Source organism: Falco biarmicus, chromosome 2, assembly GCF_023638135.1.
Source record: "Falco biarmicus isolate bFalBia1 chromosome 2, bFalBia1.pri, whole genome shotgun sequence".
Lineage (NCBI taxonomy): Eukaryota > Metazoa > Chordata > Aves > Falconiformes > Falconidae > Falco > Falco biarmicus.
The window spans coordinates 112,746,756-112,771,607 of NC_079289.1; the positions used below are offsets into that span (position 1 = coordinate 112,746,756).

Consider the following 24,852-nt stretch of genomic DNA (forward strand, 5'->3'; position numbering starts at 1 on the left):
ATAATACTCAATTCAGATGTTCAAAGCTTCCTTCTTAAAAAAAAGAGAACTTCATAAGAGGTACTTACGATGTTCTTTACTAATTCTTCTGGGGAGAAAAACACTCTGTGAAGGTTACTCAAGCTTTGCAGAACTACAAAATCACAAAGTTCTTATCTCATAAAATAAAAACCATCTATCCAAGGCTTTTATGAAAGGCTAGTGACTGAGGATATTGATGTTTTTGATAAATGAAATGCTCCCAAACCAGCTCATCCCAACATGACTCATCAGACTGAGACTTTATATAAACAAGAGGTTCCCTCAGGATTCAAACTTTCAACTGGATGATTAACTGTCAGAGCTAAAAACTCAGATTCTCAATACAGAGAAACTATAAGTTTCAAATTAATGAAGCAATCATTCCCTTAGATGACTTTTAACATTGCAGCAGGATTTCAGCAAAAAATATTCTGATAGATGTGGTGATACCTTTTCCATTACTCATTTGAGCATAGCTGCTAGATTATGTTATTATGGACTTCAGAGAATACAAGTGTCCCTGTTTGGAGAAGTAAAAGACATTATTCAAGTGGGCCATACTCAGAATAATTAATTTACTTGTCTTGTTAGTGTTCCACAAATCCTTATTCCATCTTTCTTATATTTATCCACATTTGTTGGGGTCTGCAGCGGGTCTGCAGACAAGTTAGTTGACTTCAAAGACTTAGTCGTGTACCTTTAAGACAGCCACAAATTGTCAGGTATGTAAACAGGATGTGAAGAACCTGAACTTAGAACTGCAGCGTACGGGCACCTACAGCAACAGCAAATAGCAAGCAAGAAGAAGGACACAAAAACCAATCAGGGTCTGACACATGTACTGTCCAAGATATATAAATAATTTGTATATACAATAAAGGCCAAACCCAGCCATGCAGACGTAGTGTTTTTTCAGTCCGCCTCGATCTGCGAGTCTTTGAAGTCAACTAACTTGTGTGCAGACCCACTGCAGACCTCAACACACATTGGCTACAAAATTTTGAGAGGATGCTTAGATACCCAGATGGGTGATAATATCCTCAGTGAGACTGAGTATGTAAAAAGCCAGAACTGTAGGGTTTGGTTTTATTGCTGTTTTGGGAGCGTTTTGAGTGTGATCTTAGGGAAATCAAAAGGTTATCCTGTGTTAATATTATGGGCCAGTAAGTTATCTGAGTGTTGTTTACTACGGTCTCAGTGAAGAACACTTTGTACGTGAACTTTCTGTACACAAAAATCAGAGAAGGGCAACAAAAATGAATAGGGCCAAGAACTTTCAAGGGAGAATGGATTGCATTGCTCAAATTCACTTTGTTCAGAAGGAAGAGGTGATACGGTAGATCTATCATTTTTAAATTAAGGGTAAATTAAGATAAATATAATGTTTAGATATAAAGATATCACTAGAAGAGAGGATTATATGAAAGCACTGACACATCATAGTCCTTTGGTTCAGGATGGAGAAAGGGATGTAAAATTAACATCTGTTTTAAAATACTACTGTGTAACTTTAAATGCCTAGAATATAAAAAAGATTAATGTGAACTTAAATATTAACTGTTGACTTCCATGTTACTTGTTGAAAAGGTAAGTCTGTGCCTAAGAGTTCTTTTCTAATCAAAACTAGCTGTAGTTTTGAATTTTTTTTTTTTTTTCCCAACACATTCCAGTTCGCCCTGAGCTTTCTCTCTGACTTATTTTGGAAGGAAAGGTTTCTTAGCCTCAAGATTAGAAAATAATTTTGCTTTACTTACAAATTTCGTGTTAACTTCCTTGCAAGAAAACTCCTGTAACATAAAACATGTATCATCCTAGAACATGATAACAGTTTTTTTATATCCTCGTTGCAGTCCCATTTCAGTTGGAATGGGAAAAAAGCTACCAAATTCTGTTGCTTTTTATGTCAAGTTTTGTGGCTAACATGAAGACAGTTAACAAAATCTTTTATTTATATCAAAACAGTTCCTTTCTGCAAGTCAGTTACTGAAAGCTTCTGGGCCTTTCTACTAGGATTAAGCATACATTGTACCAAAGTCTAAGCCCATTTAGAAGTTCATCAGAGACAGCATAGAGTTCAAATGTATTTTGGGGGGCTGGAAGAGATCTCATTGGTCATAATTAAGGATATTTAGTATGCTTGTGATTAGTACCTCTGTCTTCTTTCAGTTTAACGCAGCCCTGATAGTGCTGCTGTGGGCAGCTGAGTGCAAAACCAAATCAGTTAAAGCAATGCATATTAGCCAAAGAAACAGCATGGGCTGTCACAGTTGAGCTGTGTCTTTGAAAGAATTTCTTCAGTACAGCATGCTTAATTTGTTTGTTTTTGTTTTAAAAGGTGTCACACTGGGAGCAAATTAGAATAGGTAAGCCAGAAGCAGAGCTGTGTTTTGGGGAAGAAAACAGCATCTTGGTGCTTCAGCTCTGCTACCTCTCTCAACCCAGTGAAGGGTCTCAGTGGTAGCACAGCTCATTTCCACTTAACTGCATCTGCATGGGAGGGATTAAACCTCGGCTATAGAAAAGCACCTCTCATCCAAGATGGGGAAAAAAGGCAGGACAGACTTGTTCTTTGGGTGACTGCATTGGTACCAGCAGGCTGCATGCTCTTGTTAAGACAGAGCAGGTCAGTGAGCTTGTTTGTGCCATGAAATGTGTGAAGGCAGTAATGTGCAATTGCATTAGTGGCCACAGTGCTAATCTTGACTTTATAGCGATTGTGCTCCAAAAAAAAGATGTTTTCAGGATTGTCTGAGAAAAATGGGCATTAAACTGGTGTCTTCTTCACACTTCAACTTGAAGTAAGCCCAAATGCAAGACACAGGGACACCCTGTTTGTTCCAGTCCGCACAGTAATAGATAGCATTAAGGCAACTCCTTAGTATGTGATGAAAAGCTGAAATTCTGCAATATTAAAGATGTTTGCAATGGAGAAAAGTGTGCAATATAAGGAGTGTACATATTTGCCAGGTGTTTTAGAATATCAAACCTAAATATGCCCCAGTTAATCCAGAACCCTTTCAACATGTTGGGTAAGAGCCAGAACCACTGTCTGGTGTGCAACCATGAACACATTTCAATAGGATCAACAGTGGGGAATTCACACGTCTTTGTGCCTTGTGTCACAGAAAGAAGCTTCCCCATCAATGCTTCAGCTGCATTTGTGCTTTGGACAATGAAGGTACTAAAGGAATTATCAAGGAATAGCCAATATGCTCTAAATTTATGAGTCCTTTGCCCTTTTTTCTCATGAGTTTTCTCTTCCCCTGCCAATGATCTCAGAAGGTATCAAAATCAAACAGACAAAGAGAGGGAGAGAGGCCTATGCAGTACAAGGCTATCGTAACTTACAACAAGGTTATAATATGCAGAACCATTACTTAACATATCCTGCAATATTCATTGCCACTGCTAGGAGGTCAGTGTAAGACAGATAAAAGTAAATATCTTTTTGCACAGTGGGTAGGGAACTTCCAGAATTCATTGCTACAGGAGCCTGGGTTGACAGACAGTATAAGCAGGTTCAAAAAGATATTAGAGACATTCATAAGCAAGATGTCGGAATGCTAAGGAGATACAAAAGAGAACAAGAGATGCCCTCCAACATCCCTGTTAGAATGATTGTGGATGCTGGCAGAGAACAGGGGGAACAGACTGCGGGAAATGGCCACACTCACTTGCTTTCCTTAAACAGCCACTTCCCTTGCCACTGACCACAGCAGCATGCGGGCCTGGGCGCATGAGCATGTCTCATGTTCTTAGCTCACTTCTGCCTAACTAACGAATTGTTTAGACCAGAGCATCTCAAAGCTTCTCAGCAGTGCAGGCAAAATTTAATTTGGTGGCTCTGACAGAATTTCTTCTTTAGGCACCGTCCCCCCCTGAGAACAGTGAGATGGAGTCAGAGCTATGGCCAGCCACCGTGGTGTGTTGACTGTGGGTCAGCTGCCCAGGAATTGCCCTGCTGCTGCCACTAAGCCAGTACAGGATATCTTAACGTTAACTGTTAATTAGCAGCTTCCCTGACACCCAGAGAATGTAGATCTGCCTCTCTCTAAGCCATGAATTTTGTGGCAGCATCATTTTGCAGCCACAACTAAGCACTCTGTATAAGACTAGAGTTAGTATATTACAATGTGACAAAGGTCCCTGAATAATTTATATCTAAGGCTCCATTTCATACTTACTTGTTATCCTATGGGTTTTCCCCTAGGATATGCCATCTAATTTCAATTTAAAATGTAAGTTCCATAAATTACCACTGCACAGAAGTTGCTTTAACATGCCATTTATGAAGATAATGGTGCACATTGTAGCAGAAGTGTTTCAGAGTTTCCACTCCTGGGATTACAGATTCACAATAAACTGATAAATGGAAAACAATGAGGAGTTTCCTAGAAAATTGAACAAATCCACCTTAACATATCAAAGCAAATCACACCTTAATCTTGTGAACTCTGTAGGGCAATGTTTCTGCAACAGCACGGACATCTAGATTCCCTGTTCACATTAAGCAGAAACGAAGCATGTATATTGTCTGGCATGGTTTTTTAGATACCAGTTCTTTAAAGTCCACTCAGGAAGAGTATGAAGATATATTTATGGTATGGTAAAGTAAGGCCTATTACACCAACAGTTCTTAATCCTTGGTTTAAAATTATGTGAATCTTTATTCCCTCAGTATATGTTTTTTCTGAAAAAGTCATCATTTTGGAGAATAGCCAGTCTAGCTAACAACTTCAACAACAATTTAACAAGTTGTCATCCAAATATTACTAAAATATGTATAAATCTCTACTATCTTTGAAGAAAAAAATGTTACAGATTTTTTACTTACAAAATTAATATAAATTAAGTGGCATTAAGTACATTTCAGAAAAAATCGCTTTGTTTACATGTCTTGCCTAACTTAAAATCATGTCATTGCAGTCATTAGGACTATTTGTCTGCAGGAGGCCACAGTTTGACAAAATGTCTCTCCTTAGGTATTTAGATTTAATTCTTACTCTTAACACTTACTATATTTAATAGGCTTTAAAAGCTGCTTAAATTAATGAAATTAAATATTTCTTGAGTAAAGCTAGCAAGTAATTTGGCATCTACTGATGTTAGAACAGCATTTTATATTTTGTTTTATTACCTAGCCATACTACTGCAGACTTCAATTGGAAAATATAATGTAACATTCTCCTGCCAAATAAGTGTGCAAATCCAGAATTGCTTCTGACTGAAATGACTTAAGTAGTGTACCCAAAAGAAATGGATTGATAGTTGGACTGTGGTGCACAAAGCTACCAGATACAAGTAATGTACAGTGGATCCCCAGGCTGTATATATCTTGCTTAAGTGACTGGTATCTAAGGGCCTGAGATGCTCTGCTTGTGAGAGAGTCAGGATTCAGGTAGCCAACTTTTCATTCCCAGTCACGGACCAGTCTTTTTGGTGATTGCTCTCACATAAACTTGAAAATAGATCTTGTTATGTGTAAGTAAAGACCACATACCAGTAAAAAATACATGCTGGTGTGTGTTAGCCAAATCTCATGAAGTGTGGAGTTTCTGGAGTCTTTAGGAAAGAGGTATCACTTGCCAGTGGGAAAGTGTTTGTGAACAAGGCTGTCGGTTCCCTTCCCTGCAGTGCCCTTAACTTGCCTAGGGGGTTATCACTGTCAGTGCTTTGCCTTTGGCCTGTTTGATGTGAGTTAATGGGGCACAAGAGGAAAGGTTTCACAAAAGTAGGATATCCAGGATTTTAAGTTACATCTTTCATTGTTTGTGATAACATGTGTAACAAGCAATTATTTGAGGGAAGGATGCAGAAAGGGTGGAAAAAGGGATGGGCTGTGACACAGTGCCGCAACAGAAATAAATTTAGATTGTGTGTAAGATGTGCTACTTTGAGACTGATATGCCTGGTTGAGGAAAAACACTCAGTGCATGCAAGCGCACTTGTGAATGTGAATGGCCTAAATAATTTTAGAATCCATTTACAAACCACTTACATATACCTCAGCCTGCTTGCATGATTTCTGATGCCTGTCAGCCACACAGGACCATATTGCTCATCACACCAATGGAAAGCTGTTTTCACTTAGCTTGCCAAGCATCTTGTTGAACTGTGGGTTCTGAAACCTCGCGAGAACTTTTTTTTTTTTTTTTTTTTAATTTAGGAAAGATCTTGGCCTGTTCCAGTATTGTTCTGCTTCCTTTTCTGTTTCTCTTCTTTTCCCTGCTTGTTTTTTTTTCACTTTCTTTAGTAGTTCCCATCTGGGACAGTGAGTTTGTAATAGTGACAGTTCATTGTATTCAGTAACTCAAACAATCATGTAATATTCTTTGATGGCAGGTTACTATTTGTAAGTTTCTGATGCTACTGTTTCTGATGTATTATGTTGTATATACGTGTTTCATGTATCTGATTAAATGCATTGCTCTGGATCCAACAGGCCAGAACCAGTACTATGGACAAAGGACGGTGGAGAGCTACCAGATCCAGAGAGAATGGTTGTCAACGGCAGGGTCCTAAGCATCAGTTTCCTAAACAAAACAGACAATGGGACATACCGATGTGAAGCAAAAAATCCTATTGGCCGAAACAGCACAGAATATGTCCTGATAGTACATGGTGAGTGTGTTCTCAATAGTTTTTTGATGCATTTTATGCATACGTAGCATTTCAAGACAACACAATCAGTTGCTTTTGATCATTACCAAAAAAATAGGATGAAAAAGCTGGAACTCTAATTGCACTTTTATTGATGCTATCATCTAGCTGTGGGGAGTGTGTTTACTTCCTTTTATTGGCATGCCTCTCTTCATACAGTTTAAGCAAAATATAGTCACTTATGTTGGAAAATTTTTGCAATGTAAGCATGTGTAAAAATCTTCTTCACTATGTCAGAACTGTTTTATAAATACTTGCCTCAGGCACACACTGTTCAGATAAAGCTGGTTGCAAAAGGATATATGAAGAAAAATATGGAAATACCAGAGAGATGGGTGCTTGAGTTTTTTTGTTTAGGTTTTTATAGGCCACCAAAGATAGGACATCAGATACTTTTCTTACACAAGTTACAGCCTGCTACTGAGAAACTTCAGCTTGTAAAGGTTAGCTGATAATCATCCGGCCTATTATGACAGTCAATGATCAAAACTATGTCATGTCCTAATTTCATGATACTTCTAATAAAATAAAAAAATAGGAGGGTTCACATTAAATTTCAGTTGATTTGTTTTCCTTAATTAATTAGGCAACAATATACGTCACATGGAAAGTATAGCTGGCTTTTACACTGATCATGAAATATAGGAGAAACTATAATGCAAGGTTAGCATTTGTCTTTAACATGGCTTTGCAATATGGATCTAGCAATCTCAAAACATAATGCCCTCTTATCACAGATATGTATGTGGTAATTCCTGGAAGATTATGAGTTCTGTAATTTGAATTTTAACCTAAGTGAATGTAGAGGTGAAAGCACCACTATAGTTTATGATGGTACTTTTTTTCCCTCTAGATTTTTAAAAAAATGCAACTTCTTGGAACTATGACAAAAGAAACTGAAACAATCTAATAAAAATTGTAGTTTGTAAATAGACATGCAAACTATATAGATTTTATTTGCTTATGATGAATTCAGGCATAACAAAAAACATGTTTATTTGATGTTTGTAAGGTCTCAAAACCATTTTTCACTAAAGGTTTAATCTGCCTTTAGGTATTTGGCAGAAAACTTCTAATAAGTGCTACTTTCAGCTTTCAGTAATGAGCTGTTTATTGGCACTGTGGATGGAATGTCATTTATCAAAAGAACCCCTTAGATTACTTTTTGTCTTTCTTAAAGTTCACTATTAGTTTATGTAGGATTAGTGGCACAAGTAAGGAGGAGGTCTTTGCATGAGGAATACAGATCCTGTACTGCTACGTGAGTATTTCTGTATTGAAGACAAACAGAAAAACTAAATCCTTTAACCTCTACTTACATCGATTGCTACAAGAAAAAAAAAAAAAATGTCTTTTACATCCTGGAGGTGGTGCTGTATTGGTTGCTGGCAGCAGGCACAAAGGGCACTGCCTTTGATGAGGTAATGGCTTCTGTGCTTACCAAATGTTGAAACTTCTGTTTGTGTTTTCTGCCCAAATTATTTCTGTGATTATTTCTGAAAACATAGCTGTTTATAATGGTAGATTTTTCCATCAGTAGTGACTTTGCAATATACCTCTATCAAAGAATATTTCACAATCTCCTATGTGTCTCTCGCATAGTGGCATGCCCCCTGTTGATCTGATTATCTTGCAACAACTTCCTGGCAGTCTGTAAAATCATTCATTATCAGGAAGGCATTCTGTTATGTTTGGCAGCACATTAGGCATGTTATCAGGTTTAGCTTGCACATTGCTGACCTTTTCTGTTATGAGTACCAGAGTTTTCTTAATTGCGTATCTGCAATTCCAGTGTTAGAACTAGAGAAAGTAAATGTCAGGTGCTTCCAAGCTTTCTGAATCAGAGTACTGTGACAGAGTATGTGATGACGTTTAGTGCTTAACAGCTTACTGCCTTTCAGAGTCGTTAAGTTTAAGTACAGAAGGCACTGACACAATTATTTTATCAAATGTAGCACAATCAGCTGTATAGATCAATTTAAGCAGTCTTACCCCTTCTTTAGCTCATTACATTCGTGAATGTCTCTAGTGAAACAAAATCCTCCCCAAATTATACAATATTCTCTCTCTTACCCTCTCTCTTTCTCTGGGGGCTAGCAAACCTACTTTTTATCATTTTCTGAGATGTGTTCTTCCATTTAATAGAAGATGTATTTTTTTTTTTTCTATATCTTCCTAAATATATCTGGGAGCATCCTTTGATTTCTCATGCCTTCCCCTGTGCCTAATGTATTGATGTAATTCTTTTGTCCTACCCCTTTGTTAGAGCTGATTTATCATATAAGTATGCCTTCTTACTTTGAATGTTAGGTCTCTAATACAAGCACCTGCCAGATTTAACATAAGGGGAAGTACGTTAGCAAAGATGTGGGAGAGGAGAGGGGAGGAATCTGCATGAGGAGAGAATCTCTGCACAAGAGATTCTTCTAAATTGCAGGTCAAGGAAGTAACGTCTAGGAAAAGTGACGTACCAGCTGTGTAAGGAGTGAGGTGTAAGTGCCCTGAGTGCTAGTAGCCACAGCCTTAATGGGGCCTCTGGAAGTCCAGCTCCACAGCTGTTAAACAACTGTTTTTCTAGGTAACTCTCGAGCCCAGAGGAGTTGCAGTGATTGAGAGAAAGAATGATAATGACATGCCTAGGTTTAAAGAGTGAGAATGGCTGATGTGGTTTTTCCAGGCAAGCTTGTGTGGGAAGGCACAGAGGACATCAGTGGAAGGTATCCTCTGCAGAGGCAGGGACGTGTAACCTGATTCACAGCTTTGCTTTTCTTATCCATACCGTGATTTCCTCTGCGTTTTTTCCTTTTTTCACTATTACTACAACAGATCTGTCTTTCTCTTTATTAAGTCTGTAAAAGTTTCATCTGGCTTCTATTCCTTTTTTCCCCTATGAAATCTCCCTCTCAGCAGGACTCAGCCTACTAATTCTCTGTTTCTGGTTATCTTCCTAACTCAGAGGAGATTTAAGCAGCTTTAGCACAGAGAAGCTTGCCTAAAAATGGAAGGTATAGTTTGTCATAATTAGAGATTAAGCAAAATATTTATAAATACTGATTTTACAAACCAAGCAAAGAGTGTCTCATGCCTGTAACTGGACAAACCTAGACACAAAATTGTACAGAAAAGTAGTATTTTTCCACTGTAAATGATGATGAGGGAATACTGTTTTGATGTTAAGTGATGGCAGTGGAAATAAATATTGCTATAGGTAGATGAATGGCAATCTGTCTAATATAATTAGTATCTGATAACATAAAAAGTCTTTTAGATTTGCAGTATAATTAAAGAAATCACACTTCAGAGGAATTGAATATATTTGAATCAAGTAAAAGGCATGGGCTATTAAATATGCTCATGCTGCTTTGCTGAATCAATACAGCTGCTACTTTAATTTTTCTTAACTTTTATTATTAATAATAAATGTCAAGAAAATACTTCATGAAGCAGGAAGGTGGGCACAAAGTCAGAGTATATAGGCAGCAGTACAAAGGCAAGACATGTACTTTGCTCAAACATCTGTCTCATGCAGTAACAAAGGCACAAGCTTTAATGCCTGTAGCTGTTGTCATTTCTGTATTCTAATTGGCAAGCTTAGTGCTTTAGAAGTGCATATTTTGGCTAGATATATTACACTCTTTCTTTGGTAATAAGCCCCAGGCAATTTTCACTCTCGTCCAATTTATTAAGAATTTTTGTTTACCTTTGTCCAAATACTAGTCGTTAATCATCAGTAAACAGAACTAACTGTCAAACTCATGATGCTCAACCCAAAACCATAGATTCTACTTGTAAAGCTTAGGTAATAACTGCATTGATTTAGCCAGAGTAGAGAAAGGAGGTGGTCCATCATAATCAAAACGAAGACACAGCTGTTATGTATATAGCACTAGTTCATAACCTCTGGATGTCAGTGCCGAAGACTTAGTTCAACATCAAACTGAGTGGGTGACAGAAGTCCACATCATTGGGAAATCTTCTTAATGGAAACAGCAGCATTTGATAATTTGCAGACCTATTTAAAATACAGTACCTTGGTGAAATATCCTGATCTAAAGACACACATTCCATTAATTGAAATATTAATGGCTATAATGTGTCATTTTTCAGTTATATGTCAAAGTAATATAGAAATTAACATGAATCAGCAGCTGTGGATGGTCAAGGCAGTTCTTACTGTCACAATTACACATACAGTCGAAGGTGATTAAGTCAGAAATTCAGTATCTCTGGAGAATAAAAAGTGGCATAGCATATTCCCTTGACTTCAGCCTTTCAAGTATTTTGTATTTCTTTCTTCGTCAAGCTACTTTTTGCAAATAAAGGCAATTGAAAGACCGAGTCACATCCTCGTTAATATTTTGAAATGTACTTTCAAGCAGAAGGTCTCCTACAATGAGTAAGACCAAAGGTCCCACTGCACCTTTATTTGGACTATTATGTATTTATCTTCCACCTGCTTGTCCAGTCCCATTTCAAAACATTTATCATCTTAGTTTTCACAATAACCTGTGGCAACAAGTTTCTGAATTGAATTATGTGCTTTGAGGGAAAAGTATTCTCTTTTGTTTGTTTAAGCCTGCTGCTTGATCTCTTCACTTCCCAACTTTCCAATTTATTTGACCTCTTTTGCTGTTTGTGCTATAAGTATGCAGTTAAAGTAACTTTTTTATTTTCATGCTGCTTCCCTTGAACAGATTCTGAAGTATTTCCGCCTCGCTCTCAATTTCTCACTAATTACGATCTTGGACTCTTTATTTCCTGGGTTCCCATCCCCTGTATCCACTCTTCTTCTTTCATGGTCTCTTTTTCACCTTTTTCTTCCTTTTTGGTCTAGCAGTAAATCTCTGTGATAGAGTCTTCTCCATACCTGGAACAGCACTATGCCGAATTTGCAACAGACAGTTTATTACCTCCAGCCTCCAAATACATTTACAGAGATTCACCTTCTCTGGCCACCCATAATTCTAGCACTGTACTTTTACTTCCATACAAGTTTCTTTTCAAATTAGTAGAAAGTCTGTGGTATCCAAAACATGTCTGAAATGAAATAAACTCCATTATCTCTATCTGTTCTAGATTCCTTTATCTTTGTCTGTTTGTTCGCCCACTATCACGCTTTTATTGTGTTGCATTATTGTGATGTTCTCATAGGCGCCTTCTCTCTTTCCTTTATTTCTGTAACTCACTTGCGCACATCTTTCACTCAATGAAAGTAAAAACTAAGTAGAAAAGAAATTTGAAATAAAACTGAGAAGGTGATATTTTTTTCTGTTTTCTTTCAAAGCTGAGCTTACCTGATAGGCAATAGATCTCATGGCTTGCAAATATTTTCATTATAAGCCTCTGATAAATCTTGTGCACTGTTTTTTGACATTTTATCCTCATAAAAGTATATAAAAAAAAACCCACATAAAAAGTATTCACTGGAGGGGTGGGAGGGAGGTGGGAAGGAAAGGAACCAGCATCCATGTGAAACAGCACACTCATCAGTAGTCTAGTTGCCCTCTGTTTTGGCGTTAAGACCCTGGACATTATGGTAGCAGGACAATTTCTGAAGTTTTCTCCTTTATAGTTCCCGAGTTGAAATGTCTCATTTACAGACACATTTCAGAGAAAAGACTTTTTTGCCTATGGGAAAATCCTACATTTTGAGTGAATAAAGCTTGGGCTTTGCGAAAAGAGAATTGAGCAGACCCATAGTGTAATGGAACAATAAGAACATGTATAGCTAAATAGAGGGTGTTTTTAGTAAACGAATAATCTTACCATTACAGCAATCAAGACATATCAAGTATATGAGGCCCAGAAGACTGCTTAGGACTTCATTTGAAATTCTATACATGTGAATACCTATGCTTTTTGGTTTTGAGATTTTTTTCCGTGTTTGAATTAAAAGAAAGAGAATATCTCAGATTTGAGTCCTTAAAACAGAGGTGAAAAGTCTCTCCTATTGCCATCTTATAAAGAGTAAAATTAACATTAAAAAGTACAAAAGACAACTCACGGACAGAGGAGCCTGAGCTTTCAGCTGAAAAATAAATAAATAAAAGAATGCGCTTGAATAATTTCTCCTTCTCAAAAGCCTTCCTTCCCCCAAACCATCTTTTTTTTCTTTCTTTTTCTCTCTTCCCTTTCCCTGCTACGCATGCATGCATACACACATTCACAGCACACACGCATACACACACAAACAAAACCAAGCAAACAGAGGTCTAGTCACTTATCAAGAAAGAGATCTTTTTCATTTTTCATCTTCACATCTTTTGAAATCCACAGCAGCTGGATGGTTTTCTTGCAAAAGCTGAGTTCTGGAGAAGTGAAGTTTCACTATGGCAGACCTAAGAAAGTAACTCATTATAACCCTATGTTAGAGGTAGCATTACAAATACACAGAGAATTTCATTCGCATGTTATTCTGCAAAGCATAGCCCTTTAAATTATGTTGAAATATTTTGATTTAGTATATACATCGCTGTTCTAAGGTGACATTAAGGTATTAAATCATTACCATAACATTAAAGTTAACTTCTCCAGAGAACTCTTGGTTGTGCTAAAAGAGGTGGCCCAGACTTTAGAGCACAATGTAGATGAATGCTGAACAATCAGATGAATTAAGAAATCATTGTATAGCTTTTATTATTGGACTAAAGAAGAATAATGTTTAGTTGACATTTTCAGGTATGAGAAGTCTGTCAAGAAACTTATGGTGGAATTGTTGGCTTAATTTTATGGATGAATTGTCCAGCTATTATCCCTGAACACTCGCAAGGCAGCTACTTTGAAATTGCTTTTTGTTGATAAATACTTGAATAGTGGGGTTTATACTTGAGCTGTGTGAACTGATATTTCTTCATTTAAGGTGACTTTAGAAAAATAACATACAAAATTTTTTTTCAGATAAGCGCAAAATCATTGTGGAAAGGTCAAGAAAATAACATTCCAAACCACAGTAACACTTTTGGGGAATCTGTTTGACACTTCTGCATTTTTACATTAAAATGCTGGTTTTGATGAAATAAAATATTAAAATAAATTTATTTTCTTAGATAACATATGGAAGATTTTATTTTTTTTCCCCATACTGGGGTACTCATTGACATTATTGAATTCAGACTATTTCAGTTAAATTAAATCTAAATTTGTCCTGGGTTTACTTTCTTTTTTTTTCTCCTGGTTGATGCAGCAAATCTCTCTCCAGGTCCAACCTATAACAACATATTCTAACATGTATAGCTCATTCTTATTTGAATAGAAGTTGTACTTCTAAAAATCTGTAGTTTTGGATAATGTATTTTATAACACACAGTACTTGAAAATATTTAATTTTATATGTACATATATAGTTGGCTAAAGTGATGGTTCTTAATTTGGATTCCCTATGCGATCTCTGAAAAGAAAAAGATTGCATGTTGGTTTTGAATTACGAAGTTTTTCCTCCATATGTAATAATTACAGAAAGTTAAAATTTTGGGTGCTTGTATATGGGTATAGCATCTACAATAAAGTACTTCTTGAACTAGATATACTAGATATGTTGCTGTTGCTTTTTTGAAAAGAAACTGGTCTTAAGAAACTGTTTTAACTGGTCTTAAGCGATGTGTATTTCAAAAATAGTGCTGTTGAGTTTATTATCACTGATTTGCTGTAGTAGCACAGCTTGCTCTCTAATTTTTCTGGGCTTCAAGCTTTGCTGTTGTTTATACCTCTAACATTCTTGAACTTTACTTAAATTGAGCTTTTTTGTTTGAGCACTCATAATGTTAAATTACCATGTCTATGAACATCATATGCAATCTTCTTGAAAAAAATATAACTGTTAACAGAATAATGTCACTTGAGACTGATGACAAAGTTATAGTCTAACAGTTGCTAATGGTCTTCTGTTTCCATCTAGATCATTTATTATTCACAAAACTCCAACCATAAAGAAATTATTAGTGGCTTAGTAATTTTCTAAATCGAAATCTCTCCTGCACCATTAGGTGCTACGTGGAATGCAGATAAGGGTGTCCTCTCTCTGTCTTTCTCATATGGTGCTTCTATAACTTATCTTTCTTTTGAGACTAGGTTGTTCAGTTTTACACTCAATTCAAGAAAGGAAAATGGTACACTATACAGTGATACTGCTGCAAATGTCAACTGGTGATGCTAGCCTGGTGATACATCAGTACCATGTTTTGTTCAAACTGAGACTACAAACCTTGAGAAGGTGGCAAAAATCATTGGTTCTGAGCAAATGAAGATAAATATAATTGCTTTGGGGAGATTACAAACAGAATCCCAAGTCTGGGGAGGGTAGGTAAAGCTTCTGTAAAAATTATGCCTCTTAGAGGGCTTTGAGAAGTTCATATCTTAAGTCTCTGATCACATGTGAAGATGAGCAGAGAGACTTAGTGAATAGACACTTAGAAATTTGCTCATCTCAAACCATTAATATTTCTAATATCCATAATTTGATGTTAATAATTATTAGTTCTGATTATTCTATTTTTACTATTTGTAATTTTAATGATTAATGATGTGTGAACTTTTTCTGGAGATTTTCTTAGCCTGCATTTCTATATTGTATAAAGGAAAACATACTCAATAAAACATTTCTTACAGTATTTTATGTACAGCAAATAAGGTTCCCCCCCTTGTTTTCAGTATTCTTCCAACTGAAAACCAAACCAAACTGACAAAAATTTGAAATTTTCCTAAAAAAAAATTTAAAATCATCATAACATCTTTCTTCACAGTATAGGTTCAGTCTGAATTTATTGTGGGACTCAAAGTGTCTGTAGCACCTCCTCCACCTAGGCTGCAGTCGCAAACTATTTTTTCTAGCTCTTACTGCTTGAATTCTTGACCCAATATAACAAAATTCTCTTTGCTTTGTAATTAAAATCACTTTTTTTATTGCTAAATCATACCATAGGCTTTTTTGCAATGGATCTTCCTCCGTCCTGCTGTGCCTTACTGTGAATCTGTGTGATTCCCATGGAATGGAGACAAGACAGCAAAAGCTAGCCAGGAGGACAGTAAGGGTATATCTCAAAATCATCCTCAAGTTGCAGGGAGAAAAAAAAACCAAAAACCCACAGAAACCATTGCTAGCAGGTGTTAATATAGATTTGCAGAAGTTGATAAAGTCGGCTGGAACGGCCAGTGCCATATGGGGATCTCCCACAGCAGCCTGACTTCTTTCACAAGGCCGTGGGTCTTTCACTAGCATCAAACCCCTTTCGATGAAATTTACCCAGCAGGTGCCTGTGAACAGGTCTCCAGATATCTGCTGCAGCTGATGGAGTTCATGTTATTGTGTAAGGTGATGTGTCATTTGTGAGTAGTCCAAACAGTTTTCAGTCAGGATTACTTTTGTTAGAAGGCCTGAAGACAGAAGGATTAGCGTTGTAATTTCTTTTTTCCTTTATCTACTTTATACTCTGACACAGATTTCCTTTACTTTTTACTTTTCCTTCACTGGTATCCACACAGTGTGTTTACTCCCCAGATATGCCCTTGAATTAAAAAATCGCATTTGCTTGGTAACCTCATGCCTACGGAGGGTATACCTTTCAGCTGAAACTACCCATATTAATCCTCATGGCAAGTGAAGAATGAAACAAACCAAAGGAGCAGAGGAAGGACAGAAAAAAAAAAAGTTTGGCAGGGTAAAACTGTAGGAGTTGGTGAAGTGTTTTATTTTTCATATATTTCTGTGGGTCATTGCACTAGTGGATTTTGTTTTCGTTCTGTGGTTTCTGTGTTTTGTATTTCCTGCAGGTTTCCTAATCCTTGATTGGTAGGAGGCAGGGAGGAGTTGAAGGAGGGTGACATGTTGAAGTGCTAGTTTGCTGCTTGATTGAGGAGAGCTCTGGATGGCTTTCATCATTCACAAGCAGGAACTGAAATCTTTTTGCACGGCTTTGTATATAATTTTGTTTAAAATAAATTAGCAGGTATGACCAAGCATTCTTTGCAACAAATACTGTGATATTCCATTGGTGAAATGTCCTATTTAATGGCTTAGTAGTTAAAGGAACCAAATGTCTGCCTACCTGAAAGGAAGTTGGATAATATTAATAAAAATAAGTATTGACTATATTACGTGTCCCACCATTCATAGCATTATGTTATGCAAAGCCAAAAAGTCAGGGAGGGAATTCAACTACATGTATAGAAGTCTTTTAAGCAAAAAAAGACAGAGCAGAAAAGATCAACAGCTAGAAAGATAGGGCCTTGTTTTCTCAGGCGATGTACTATGGTGATGAGATTGTCTGAATTAAGCCAAAGGCAGTGCAAAGAAGTGCAATAAACTATGCTCTAGGTTGCAAAGATGCCATTACCTTGTGCAAGATGATTTTCATTGGGATACAGCTATCCCACTATGATAAAGCATTTCAGATTAGTGTTTGGACCCCTTTGATTTTATTTTGAAATAACGTAATTTAAAATAAATAACATTCCCTGTTATCTCTTTTTACTAACCTTAAAATAATTGCAGTGAGTTTTGAGTTGTTTAAGCAATTTCAGTGGTTTTTGCTGAATTTCTCAGAGCAATGAAAGTAGCAACCATAATAAAATAGACATCAGCAATCTGTTTACCTCCATTTAGTTTCAATACTTGTCTCCTTAATAGGGAAATTTTAGAAAATTCTCCTTGGCCTCTTTCTTCTTCCTAGTGGAGTTCTGGCTGAGCTTCTTAAAATGTTTTGCACAGAAAGAGTCAAGTGTCATTCTGAGAAAGCTGTCATCTTTGTTCAAGGCTGCTAGTATCTGAATTTGTATTGTACATTAGCTTTTCCATATAGGTTTTCAAGGGCCAGCTGCCGGTACTTTATTTCATTTAATTTTGAATACTCCTATTTTATGGCTTGGAGAAACAAGGAAATATGGCTTGTCTGTTTACTTAAAAAGAATAAAAATGAACATCACAGCCTTAATGTGATTTTTAAGCAGTGGCAATGGGCCTAGCACACCGTATTAATAGTGATAGAATGCTGCACTTCTGGGGCAAATTGTGCTGGCTTTATACATACAAGATGTTTGGTGCCTTTTCTAGTAACATTTTGTCTTGAATGCAGTGAAATTGACACTGCAGGTATAAGGGCAACTGCTTTTTTAAATAAAATTTTAAGCGGGTTTGTTTTCTTTCGTGTTTCTAATTGTTTTGGGTTTTTAAATAGAGGATTAAAATGGGACTTGGGAGAGCTGTTCTGAACTCCCCTGTCAGGCTCAGAAGTCTGTAAAATATAAGACATTCTACTTAATTCTTCTGTGTTCATTTCCCCAGCTATGAAATGGGAATAATGCTACCTCCTTTTCCCTAACACTTGATCTGTACTGTCTAAATCATGATCTTACAAAACCACAAGGCAGACATCCATTCCTTACTGCATATGTGTGTGTGAATGTAGAATTGTGAACAAAATCGAGGCTTGTATAGATGCCTTTTTATAAGTAAAACTTCTTCATTTGAGGCTGCAGTCTCAATGCTCTAAAACTCTACCTTTTATTTAAAATGTTGAATCGCAAAATTCTTTTCCGTAGCCTACTGCATGCTCTGCAAATTTTACTTAATTCCTTTCAGGCAAGTTGCATAAGCTTCAGTGACTTGCTCAGTGCAGTATTTGTAACTACTTTAATTAGAAAGATGGGCTTTTATAGAAGATAGAATGACTCCCTTAAAACAATAGGCTTTATTAATATTACTGCTATTAAATGGGAAATTACTTTTATTTAACTACTAGCAAAACTTATGGTAACTCTAGGAAAAAATGGGTCTTACAGAGTACTTCTGGAGTGATCTGAAGTATGTATTGTATTCATATAACTCCAGAGCATGAAAGATTAATCTTTCTGTTGAATACTTGTTTTGATTTGTCCTTAAAAGTACATCTGCTAATAACCATTAATAAAGTAAAACCTCGAGCACTTTAAAACAGATTCCACAATATTAAAGAATTTGCCTACTTGCAAATTTAGATTTTTCTTGTACTAAGATAATCTGCAGTATCTAATCACCAGGTCAAGCTACTATCTTATCAAATTTATCCTTTTATGTTCTCTGTTTATCACTTGGTTTTAGCACAGTTAGAATTTAAGAAATAATGCATTACAACCTATTTGTTTTCTGCTGTAGAAATCTTGCAATTCATATAATCTGCCCCCCCCAAACTGAACAGCAATAGGTAAATGTATTGTGAGATACTACATTATGTTACCTGTTATCCTTCTGCTTCACTGAGTGCAAGAATGGTGAGCTTTTCAAACGGCTAGACTGGTGACAGATAATGAGTCTGATGGACAGTGAAATGGGAGTGTGCTCACAGCATCTCAAGGCCTTCAATGCAAACTTCTCTTTCTGTTTCGAGGGAGCTGCAGCTGGAGAGTGCTTTTGCTTATCACAAATTCAGTGGGGTGGGGTGGGGAGCAGCGTGATCCCTAAAATACACACTGAGGGCTTCAAAGTTCAAACCCTACATTTTGAATGTTATCAGCCACTAGTGCAATACTTAAATGCTCATGTTAGATGTTTTTCTGTGAAATGCTTGATTCATGTTTCCTGTGGTCCCTGTGTGTGCAACTCCACCAAAATGTGTGTGCAACAGAGGTGTTAAAGCCATATTTCTGGCAACATCTGTGCTGTGGAGAAAGGTCATATTTTTCTAGCCAGAAAAAAAAGAAAAAAAAAAAAGAAAAATGCCTTTTTTTGTGTGCTTCCTGCTACTTTTTGAATTCTAGCAAGTACTCATGAGCATTATAAAGCACATAGACCCAGTGCCTACTACTCCCAAATTCTGTTCTGTGCAACGGGAGAGGTTCAAAGGGAAGAGTGGAAGCTTCCTCCACTCAGCATGCTCTGCCCGTAAGAGTCCCCATGGAAGGTGGTAGAGGTGGGTTTTATCTAAATACCCCTCCCCAGCCGCCTGCCTCAGGACCCCACAGCACTGCCTTCCCGATGCTTCTTGTCACCTGCCTGAAAGCCACAGCTCCTTGTTTTCTGACAGCTCGCACACCTGTCCTGGTGGAAACCTGGGTTTACTGGTGTAAAATCAGCCTTTCACACACTCATAGTCTTTGTAAGTCCTACTGTTGCTCTCAATAAATAAATAAGATATTCAATAGAGAAGTTGTTTCAGGACAATTAAGGGTAGTTAACTTTTTTTGTCAATTTTCAATGTATGAGATGGCATAATCAGAAATAATTTGTTACTATACCTTGTTTTTTCGTATTCATCACATTCTTTTATTTTGTCATAAACAATTGTGTTAAGAGCATGTCTTGTAAAATGTGCTGTGGTGTGCTACCAGGTCCTCATACTTTTAAGGGATTTGGGGTGACACCATGCTGCCACTACTAAGTACTAATACTGAAATGGCCTTTGTCCTTTCATGTTATAGTCTTAACTTTTTAAGGATAAAATTTGGACCAGCGATGTGTAGATACCAATTTTTTGATTGGCTCTTTGAAAACAGGAGACATTGCCTTTTTTGCTGTATTTTTGTAATACTTCGTCCTCCTTCATTTGCTACTGAAACCTATTGCTTTTGAAATAGGAAAAAACCCCCACAGAAATCCACCAACCTATGAAACCTTCTATAGGAAGAGAGAGCTATTGTTCTTCCCATTTCCTAACTTAGGAAAAAAGAGCAATGAGATCAAAATCCTAGCATCTCTTAACACTTGGAGTTTTTTCCCTCTGTCCTGGCTGTTCAACCAAACTATGTTTAATCAAACTTTAATAAGCAGTCTCACATCTTCCAGCATTTAATATCATCTACAGGCCCATGAAATGTCTTAGAATCATGGGTCTATGTGAATTGCTTTTCTAAGCTGCCTAGCCATTTTAGCTGTATGTCATGCAATGTGAACACATCCACCAGACGTCTCTTAATGGTTTTAACTAGGGATCTAGATCTACATGGAGCTTTTGTTAAAAGGGTTTGGATATTTTTCAATGACATCTGATTTGCTAGCAAAAATGTCAAGCACATAATTGCCATTTCAGAGTTTCATAAATCCGAATCAATTAGTAAAAAGAACCCCTTGACCTCATGTCCGTGAGCCTTCGTGATCATTCAGTCTAAGTGCTAAGGAGCTATTGGCACATGATATTCAAGCTGAATGATCCTTTTGTTCAATCACGTTTTCTCAGAGCAAGGCTAAATGCAGCTCCCTTTGAATTTAAAACCTTGCTAAATTATTTAGTACTACATACCACAGACTGATTAAATTTTGCACAGAGTAGTGAGATTGTTTCCCAGGTAGGTCATCACTCAGTTCAGTTTACCACTTAAAATTTCTTTCATTCTCAGTCAAAATACAGCAAGGGCCATCCATCATTATCACTTTGTCCTTTAATTTTTCTGTCAGCCTTTGTCAAGCTTGAAACAAAAGCCTTTACATTTTTATCAACTGCAGCTATTGTTGTCTGAGTTGTGCTCAGTCATTTCAGAATATCGTCGTGTTTTTACCAAACAAGTCAAATATTTTCAATAGGTCAGGTCTATCTTTCATATAAGCCTGCTAAACCAAACAGGACCATTTCTCATTTCTTTGGAAATGGAAAATAAAAATGCTTAGGGCCAAATCGACAGTGAGAGTAAATTGTCCAAGCTCCCTGCACTTAAATGGATGAATGTCTTCTGCCTTAGTAGAAGAACGTGGCGTCAATTCAAGAAAGAAGGAGAGGTGAACAGGAAATTTTGATCAGACAAGGCCTGACAGTGTTCTGAGATGATCTTGTACAACACTCTTCTGCCACTCGTAAACAGACCACATCTGTGCCTCAGCTACAGAGCAGCCTCCAGACCAAGCCAAGCATTACATGCTCCTCCTTTTTCCACTGTCCGCTCGCAATTAGCCATCAAATTACCTTCTGTCTGCCTTCATCTTGACAGTGCTCATGTAGCTTAATGGCTTGCTAACAGACAGTAGTGGCCATCAAGAACACCTTTCTAGAACCTTCCCCGTAGTTTTCTTTGCATCCACTGAGCTCTGACATTACCTCTGGTCCTCACTGAAAGTTCTTGGCTGAACATTTGTGGCTCAGCCCAACCCCCTGCTGTGCCACTAGGGAGGGGTTAGGAACCCATCTCTTTCATTGAAAATCCAATTCAGGTCTTACATGTATAACCTGTGGGAACATACGTGAAAAAGAGTTGGAACTGGAGTCAGTAACTCCTCTTAGCATGAAGTCTAACCCCTTTTCCATTTCCAGCAACTTTCATGGAAACAATTAATTCTCTGTGAATTGTTTGTATTTCAGAGGTAGCAAGGTGATGAAATGAATGCCAACTTAAATACAGTATTGAATTTTTGACTGCATATCTGTCTGTCAGCAAACATCCATTTTTGATGATTTTGAGTGAGGTCTCAAAATTAGTGGTGACAATTGCTTGACTTCTAGATCTCTGAGCATGGCTTTTCTATTTCTTTGGTTCCCCATCTGCAAAATATAGCTATTTTCTGCTTCACAGGAGGCTAAGGATTAATACCTTAGTATTATTGAAATAGTGATCTGGTGCATTGATTTGGGTATGGTTACTCGAATTAAAAAGTTCCACTTTACAAGGTCTCTCGGTCATAATGATCCTCGGTATTTAGTGGCATGAGAGCCATATTCAAAACCTCTTTTTCAGTTAGATGTTCGGTACAACTATCTCCAGAAATTGCAAGGCCAGAAAATGGAATTAAATTTCACTCCGCCACAGGTTTTTGGGGTAGAAGTCTGCAGATCTGTTCTGTTAAGTTCCTTCATGACAGAGAGCTCAGAAGGACAAATCTACATGGTCCCGTTGATAGTGTGTTTCTGAGCAGCAGCCAAGAGGGGGCTGTGGGTAACATCAAGTGTGCCTCGAGATAGCTGTGCCCTGCGGTGAAAACGATGACCAAAAAAACCTACAGGACTAGAAACAGGTCGAATTGTAATTCCGTTTTCTGTCATGCATGCAAATGAAAAAGCACACCCTCTTCAAAGCACAGTGATTCATATGCCTTGAACAGACGCTTGGGCTGCTGAGTATCAGTTTATACCTGTAGTCTGTCTGATTTTGGAAACTACCAAACCTGCTTACCTCCTATGCCCACAGTGCTTGATGGGATAATGAGGGGCACTGAACAGTACTTCTCTTTTTTTCTGAAGTGCATATTTTGCATTTTCTTACACAAAAACATTTTCAAGGCAAAGACAAGTAAAGTTTTTGCGAGCATCTATAAATCTTCTTGGAAGAACTGGTAAGGAGCCTTTCTATCAGGCTCAGTAGGACTGGGGGGTCCCGTACATCTAAAACTTTCAAATGAGGGGTTTGGGTGTTTTTCAGAATGCTAATCTATGCCTGGATTTGGGCTGTCCAAAATAGGGGTTAAGGATGGGATATGGTCCAAGAGCCCCAAAATGTGTTGTCTGGAGAGGTGGGAGCTATGCCGTTACTTTACACATACATTCCTGTTGCACCCTGATGTCGTTGAAGATGTGATTCTGCTGGGCAGAGTCTTGAACCTGAGCAGGTATGAACCAGGCATTTCTATAGCCCAGAACAGACTTCGATTTCATGCTTGGGCAGTGCAGGGTTCTTCAGGCTGCTGATTCCTGCTTTGCCTACTTGCACTGTAGTCTTTGAGAGCAAGTAATTGTAATGCGGTGAGCAAAGCAGACCAACTGCAGTCATTTGCATGGTGAATTTCACCTTACTCTGCTAAGAAAGAAACAAAGACAATGTTATTGCTTGTATTTACGTTTATTTTGAGAACATATGTTTTCCTTTGAGGCTTTTGACAAGCTGCCACTTTGATGTTTGGCATCAGAGTTTGTGACTTTGATCAGGAAACTAATTTCTGCACAAGTTTTCATTATTCTTGATCTAATCAGAAAAGATGAATCTATCACATCTGTATTAAACCACTGATATATCCTAGTTTCTGTTAATTAGTCTGTTTCCTAGGTAGCTTTTCTTTTAAAATAAGAAATCATGTTGGAAATACTTCCATGAAGAGAAACCAGAAAGCAATGAACTTCTAAATTCGACGGTGACTCATTTAAGCTGTTAAGTGGTAAAATAGGCAGGCAGTTTGTTAGCAGAATAGAAAGCACTGTCATAAAACTATTACTGTATTTGCCAGTTGCAGTTACCTTGCTATTGCATGGTCTTAAGTAAATGGTATATTTAAGAAAGATAATTAATGGAACCATAAATCACACTAATTGGGTTTTACCTACAAGACTGATTTGTAAAGCTTTTCTAATAAACAAGGCTTTGCTCTCCTTATGAAGCAGGTGGGGTTTTTCTGTTTGATTTCATTTTAGGCAGATACTTATCAGGGAAGGAGTTTCCCTTTTTGGGAAGCAATTCCATAGATCAGTACATGTGACATGTATCTTTTTAACATGTTAATTTATTTCTAATGCTTGTTATACTCAGTTCTGTTTAATTATTGTTGTACTCACACTCCAGGTTGTTACCATTTTTCCTGCTGATTAGAGTGGCTACACTGTAGGGTTTTTTTAAAAGCCTGTTATAATTTTTCTGGTTTGGGAATATTTTTACTGAGAAATGTATTTAATAGCAGTGTGCAACAGATGAAAGAGGGATCTCACGCCATTTTCTGAGGGCTTCAAAAGTGGAAAATCCCACAGGTGTAGATTCCAGGAGAGTAGTGATGATGTTTATCAAAACCAGAGGAATACAGAAAATTGTAGGTGACTCATAGATGTCAACTGGCAAGGAGACCTTTAAAGTGACAAAATAATCTGTCATCTAGTATGAAAATAAGGTAAGCATGCTAATTTGAAGTCTTAAGAGAGCAATTATGCAATGCTGAACTCAAGGACCCTTTGTCTGAAATGTATTCTGTAGGGCCCAGTACTGTAAAACTGTGAGCTACTTCAGCTTCCATTGATTTCAGTCAGAATTGATGGTACCGAGACCAATTGCATTTCTTTCCACAGCAAAGGGAAGACAGATTGTGGGTCAGATTTTTAGTCTTTTATTGCATTGAATAGCACCCTTCAGAAATATTTTCACTGAAATCAGTATGGAATGGGTTACTCACCATCAACTGCTGAGCAACTAGTCCTTTCCTTTCAAACCTGCAGTATAAATAATCTGAAAAAATGTCAGATGCTTTTTATGTCCTTGCGGAAATGCTTTTCTCTAGTTCTCTTGAGGGCTTTTTTTTCTTTGCTC

General features: G+C 37.3%; 1 protein-coding gene across 3 annotated transcripts in view; it reads left to right on the plus strand.

Moving 5' to 3' along the window:
* CADM2 (cell adhesion molecule 2) overlaps window positions 1-24,852 on the plus strand; it is a 671,028-nt gene that overhangs the window by 593,186 nt on the left and 52,990 nt on the right. For all 3 annotated transcript variants that reach the window (XM_056329400.1, XM_056329402.1, XM_056329401.1), the window contains one exon: window positions 6,464-6,642. In XM_056329400.1, the coding sequence (XP_056185375.1) occupies window positions 6,464-6,642 (179 nt within the window). The remainder of the gene's footprint in view (window positions 1-6,463; window positions 6,643-24,852) is intronic.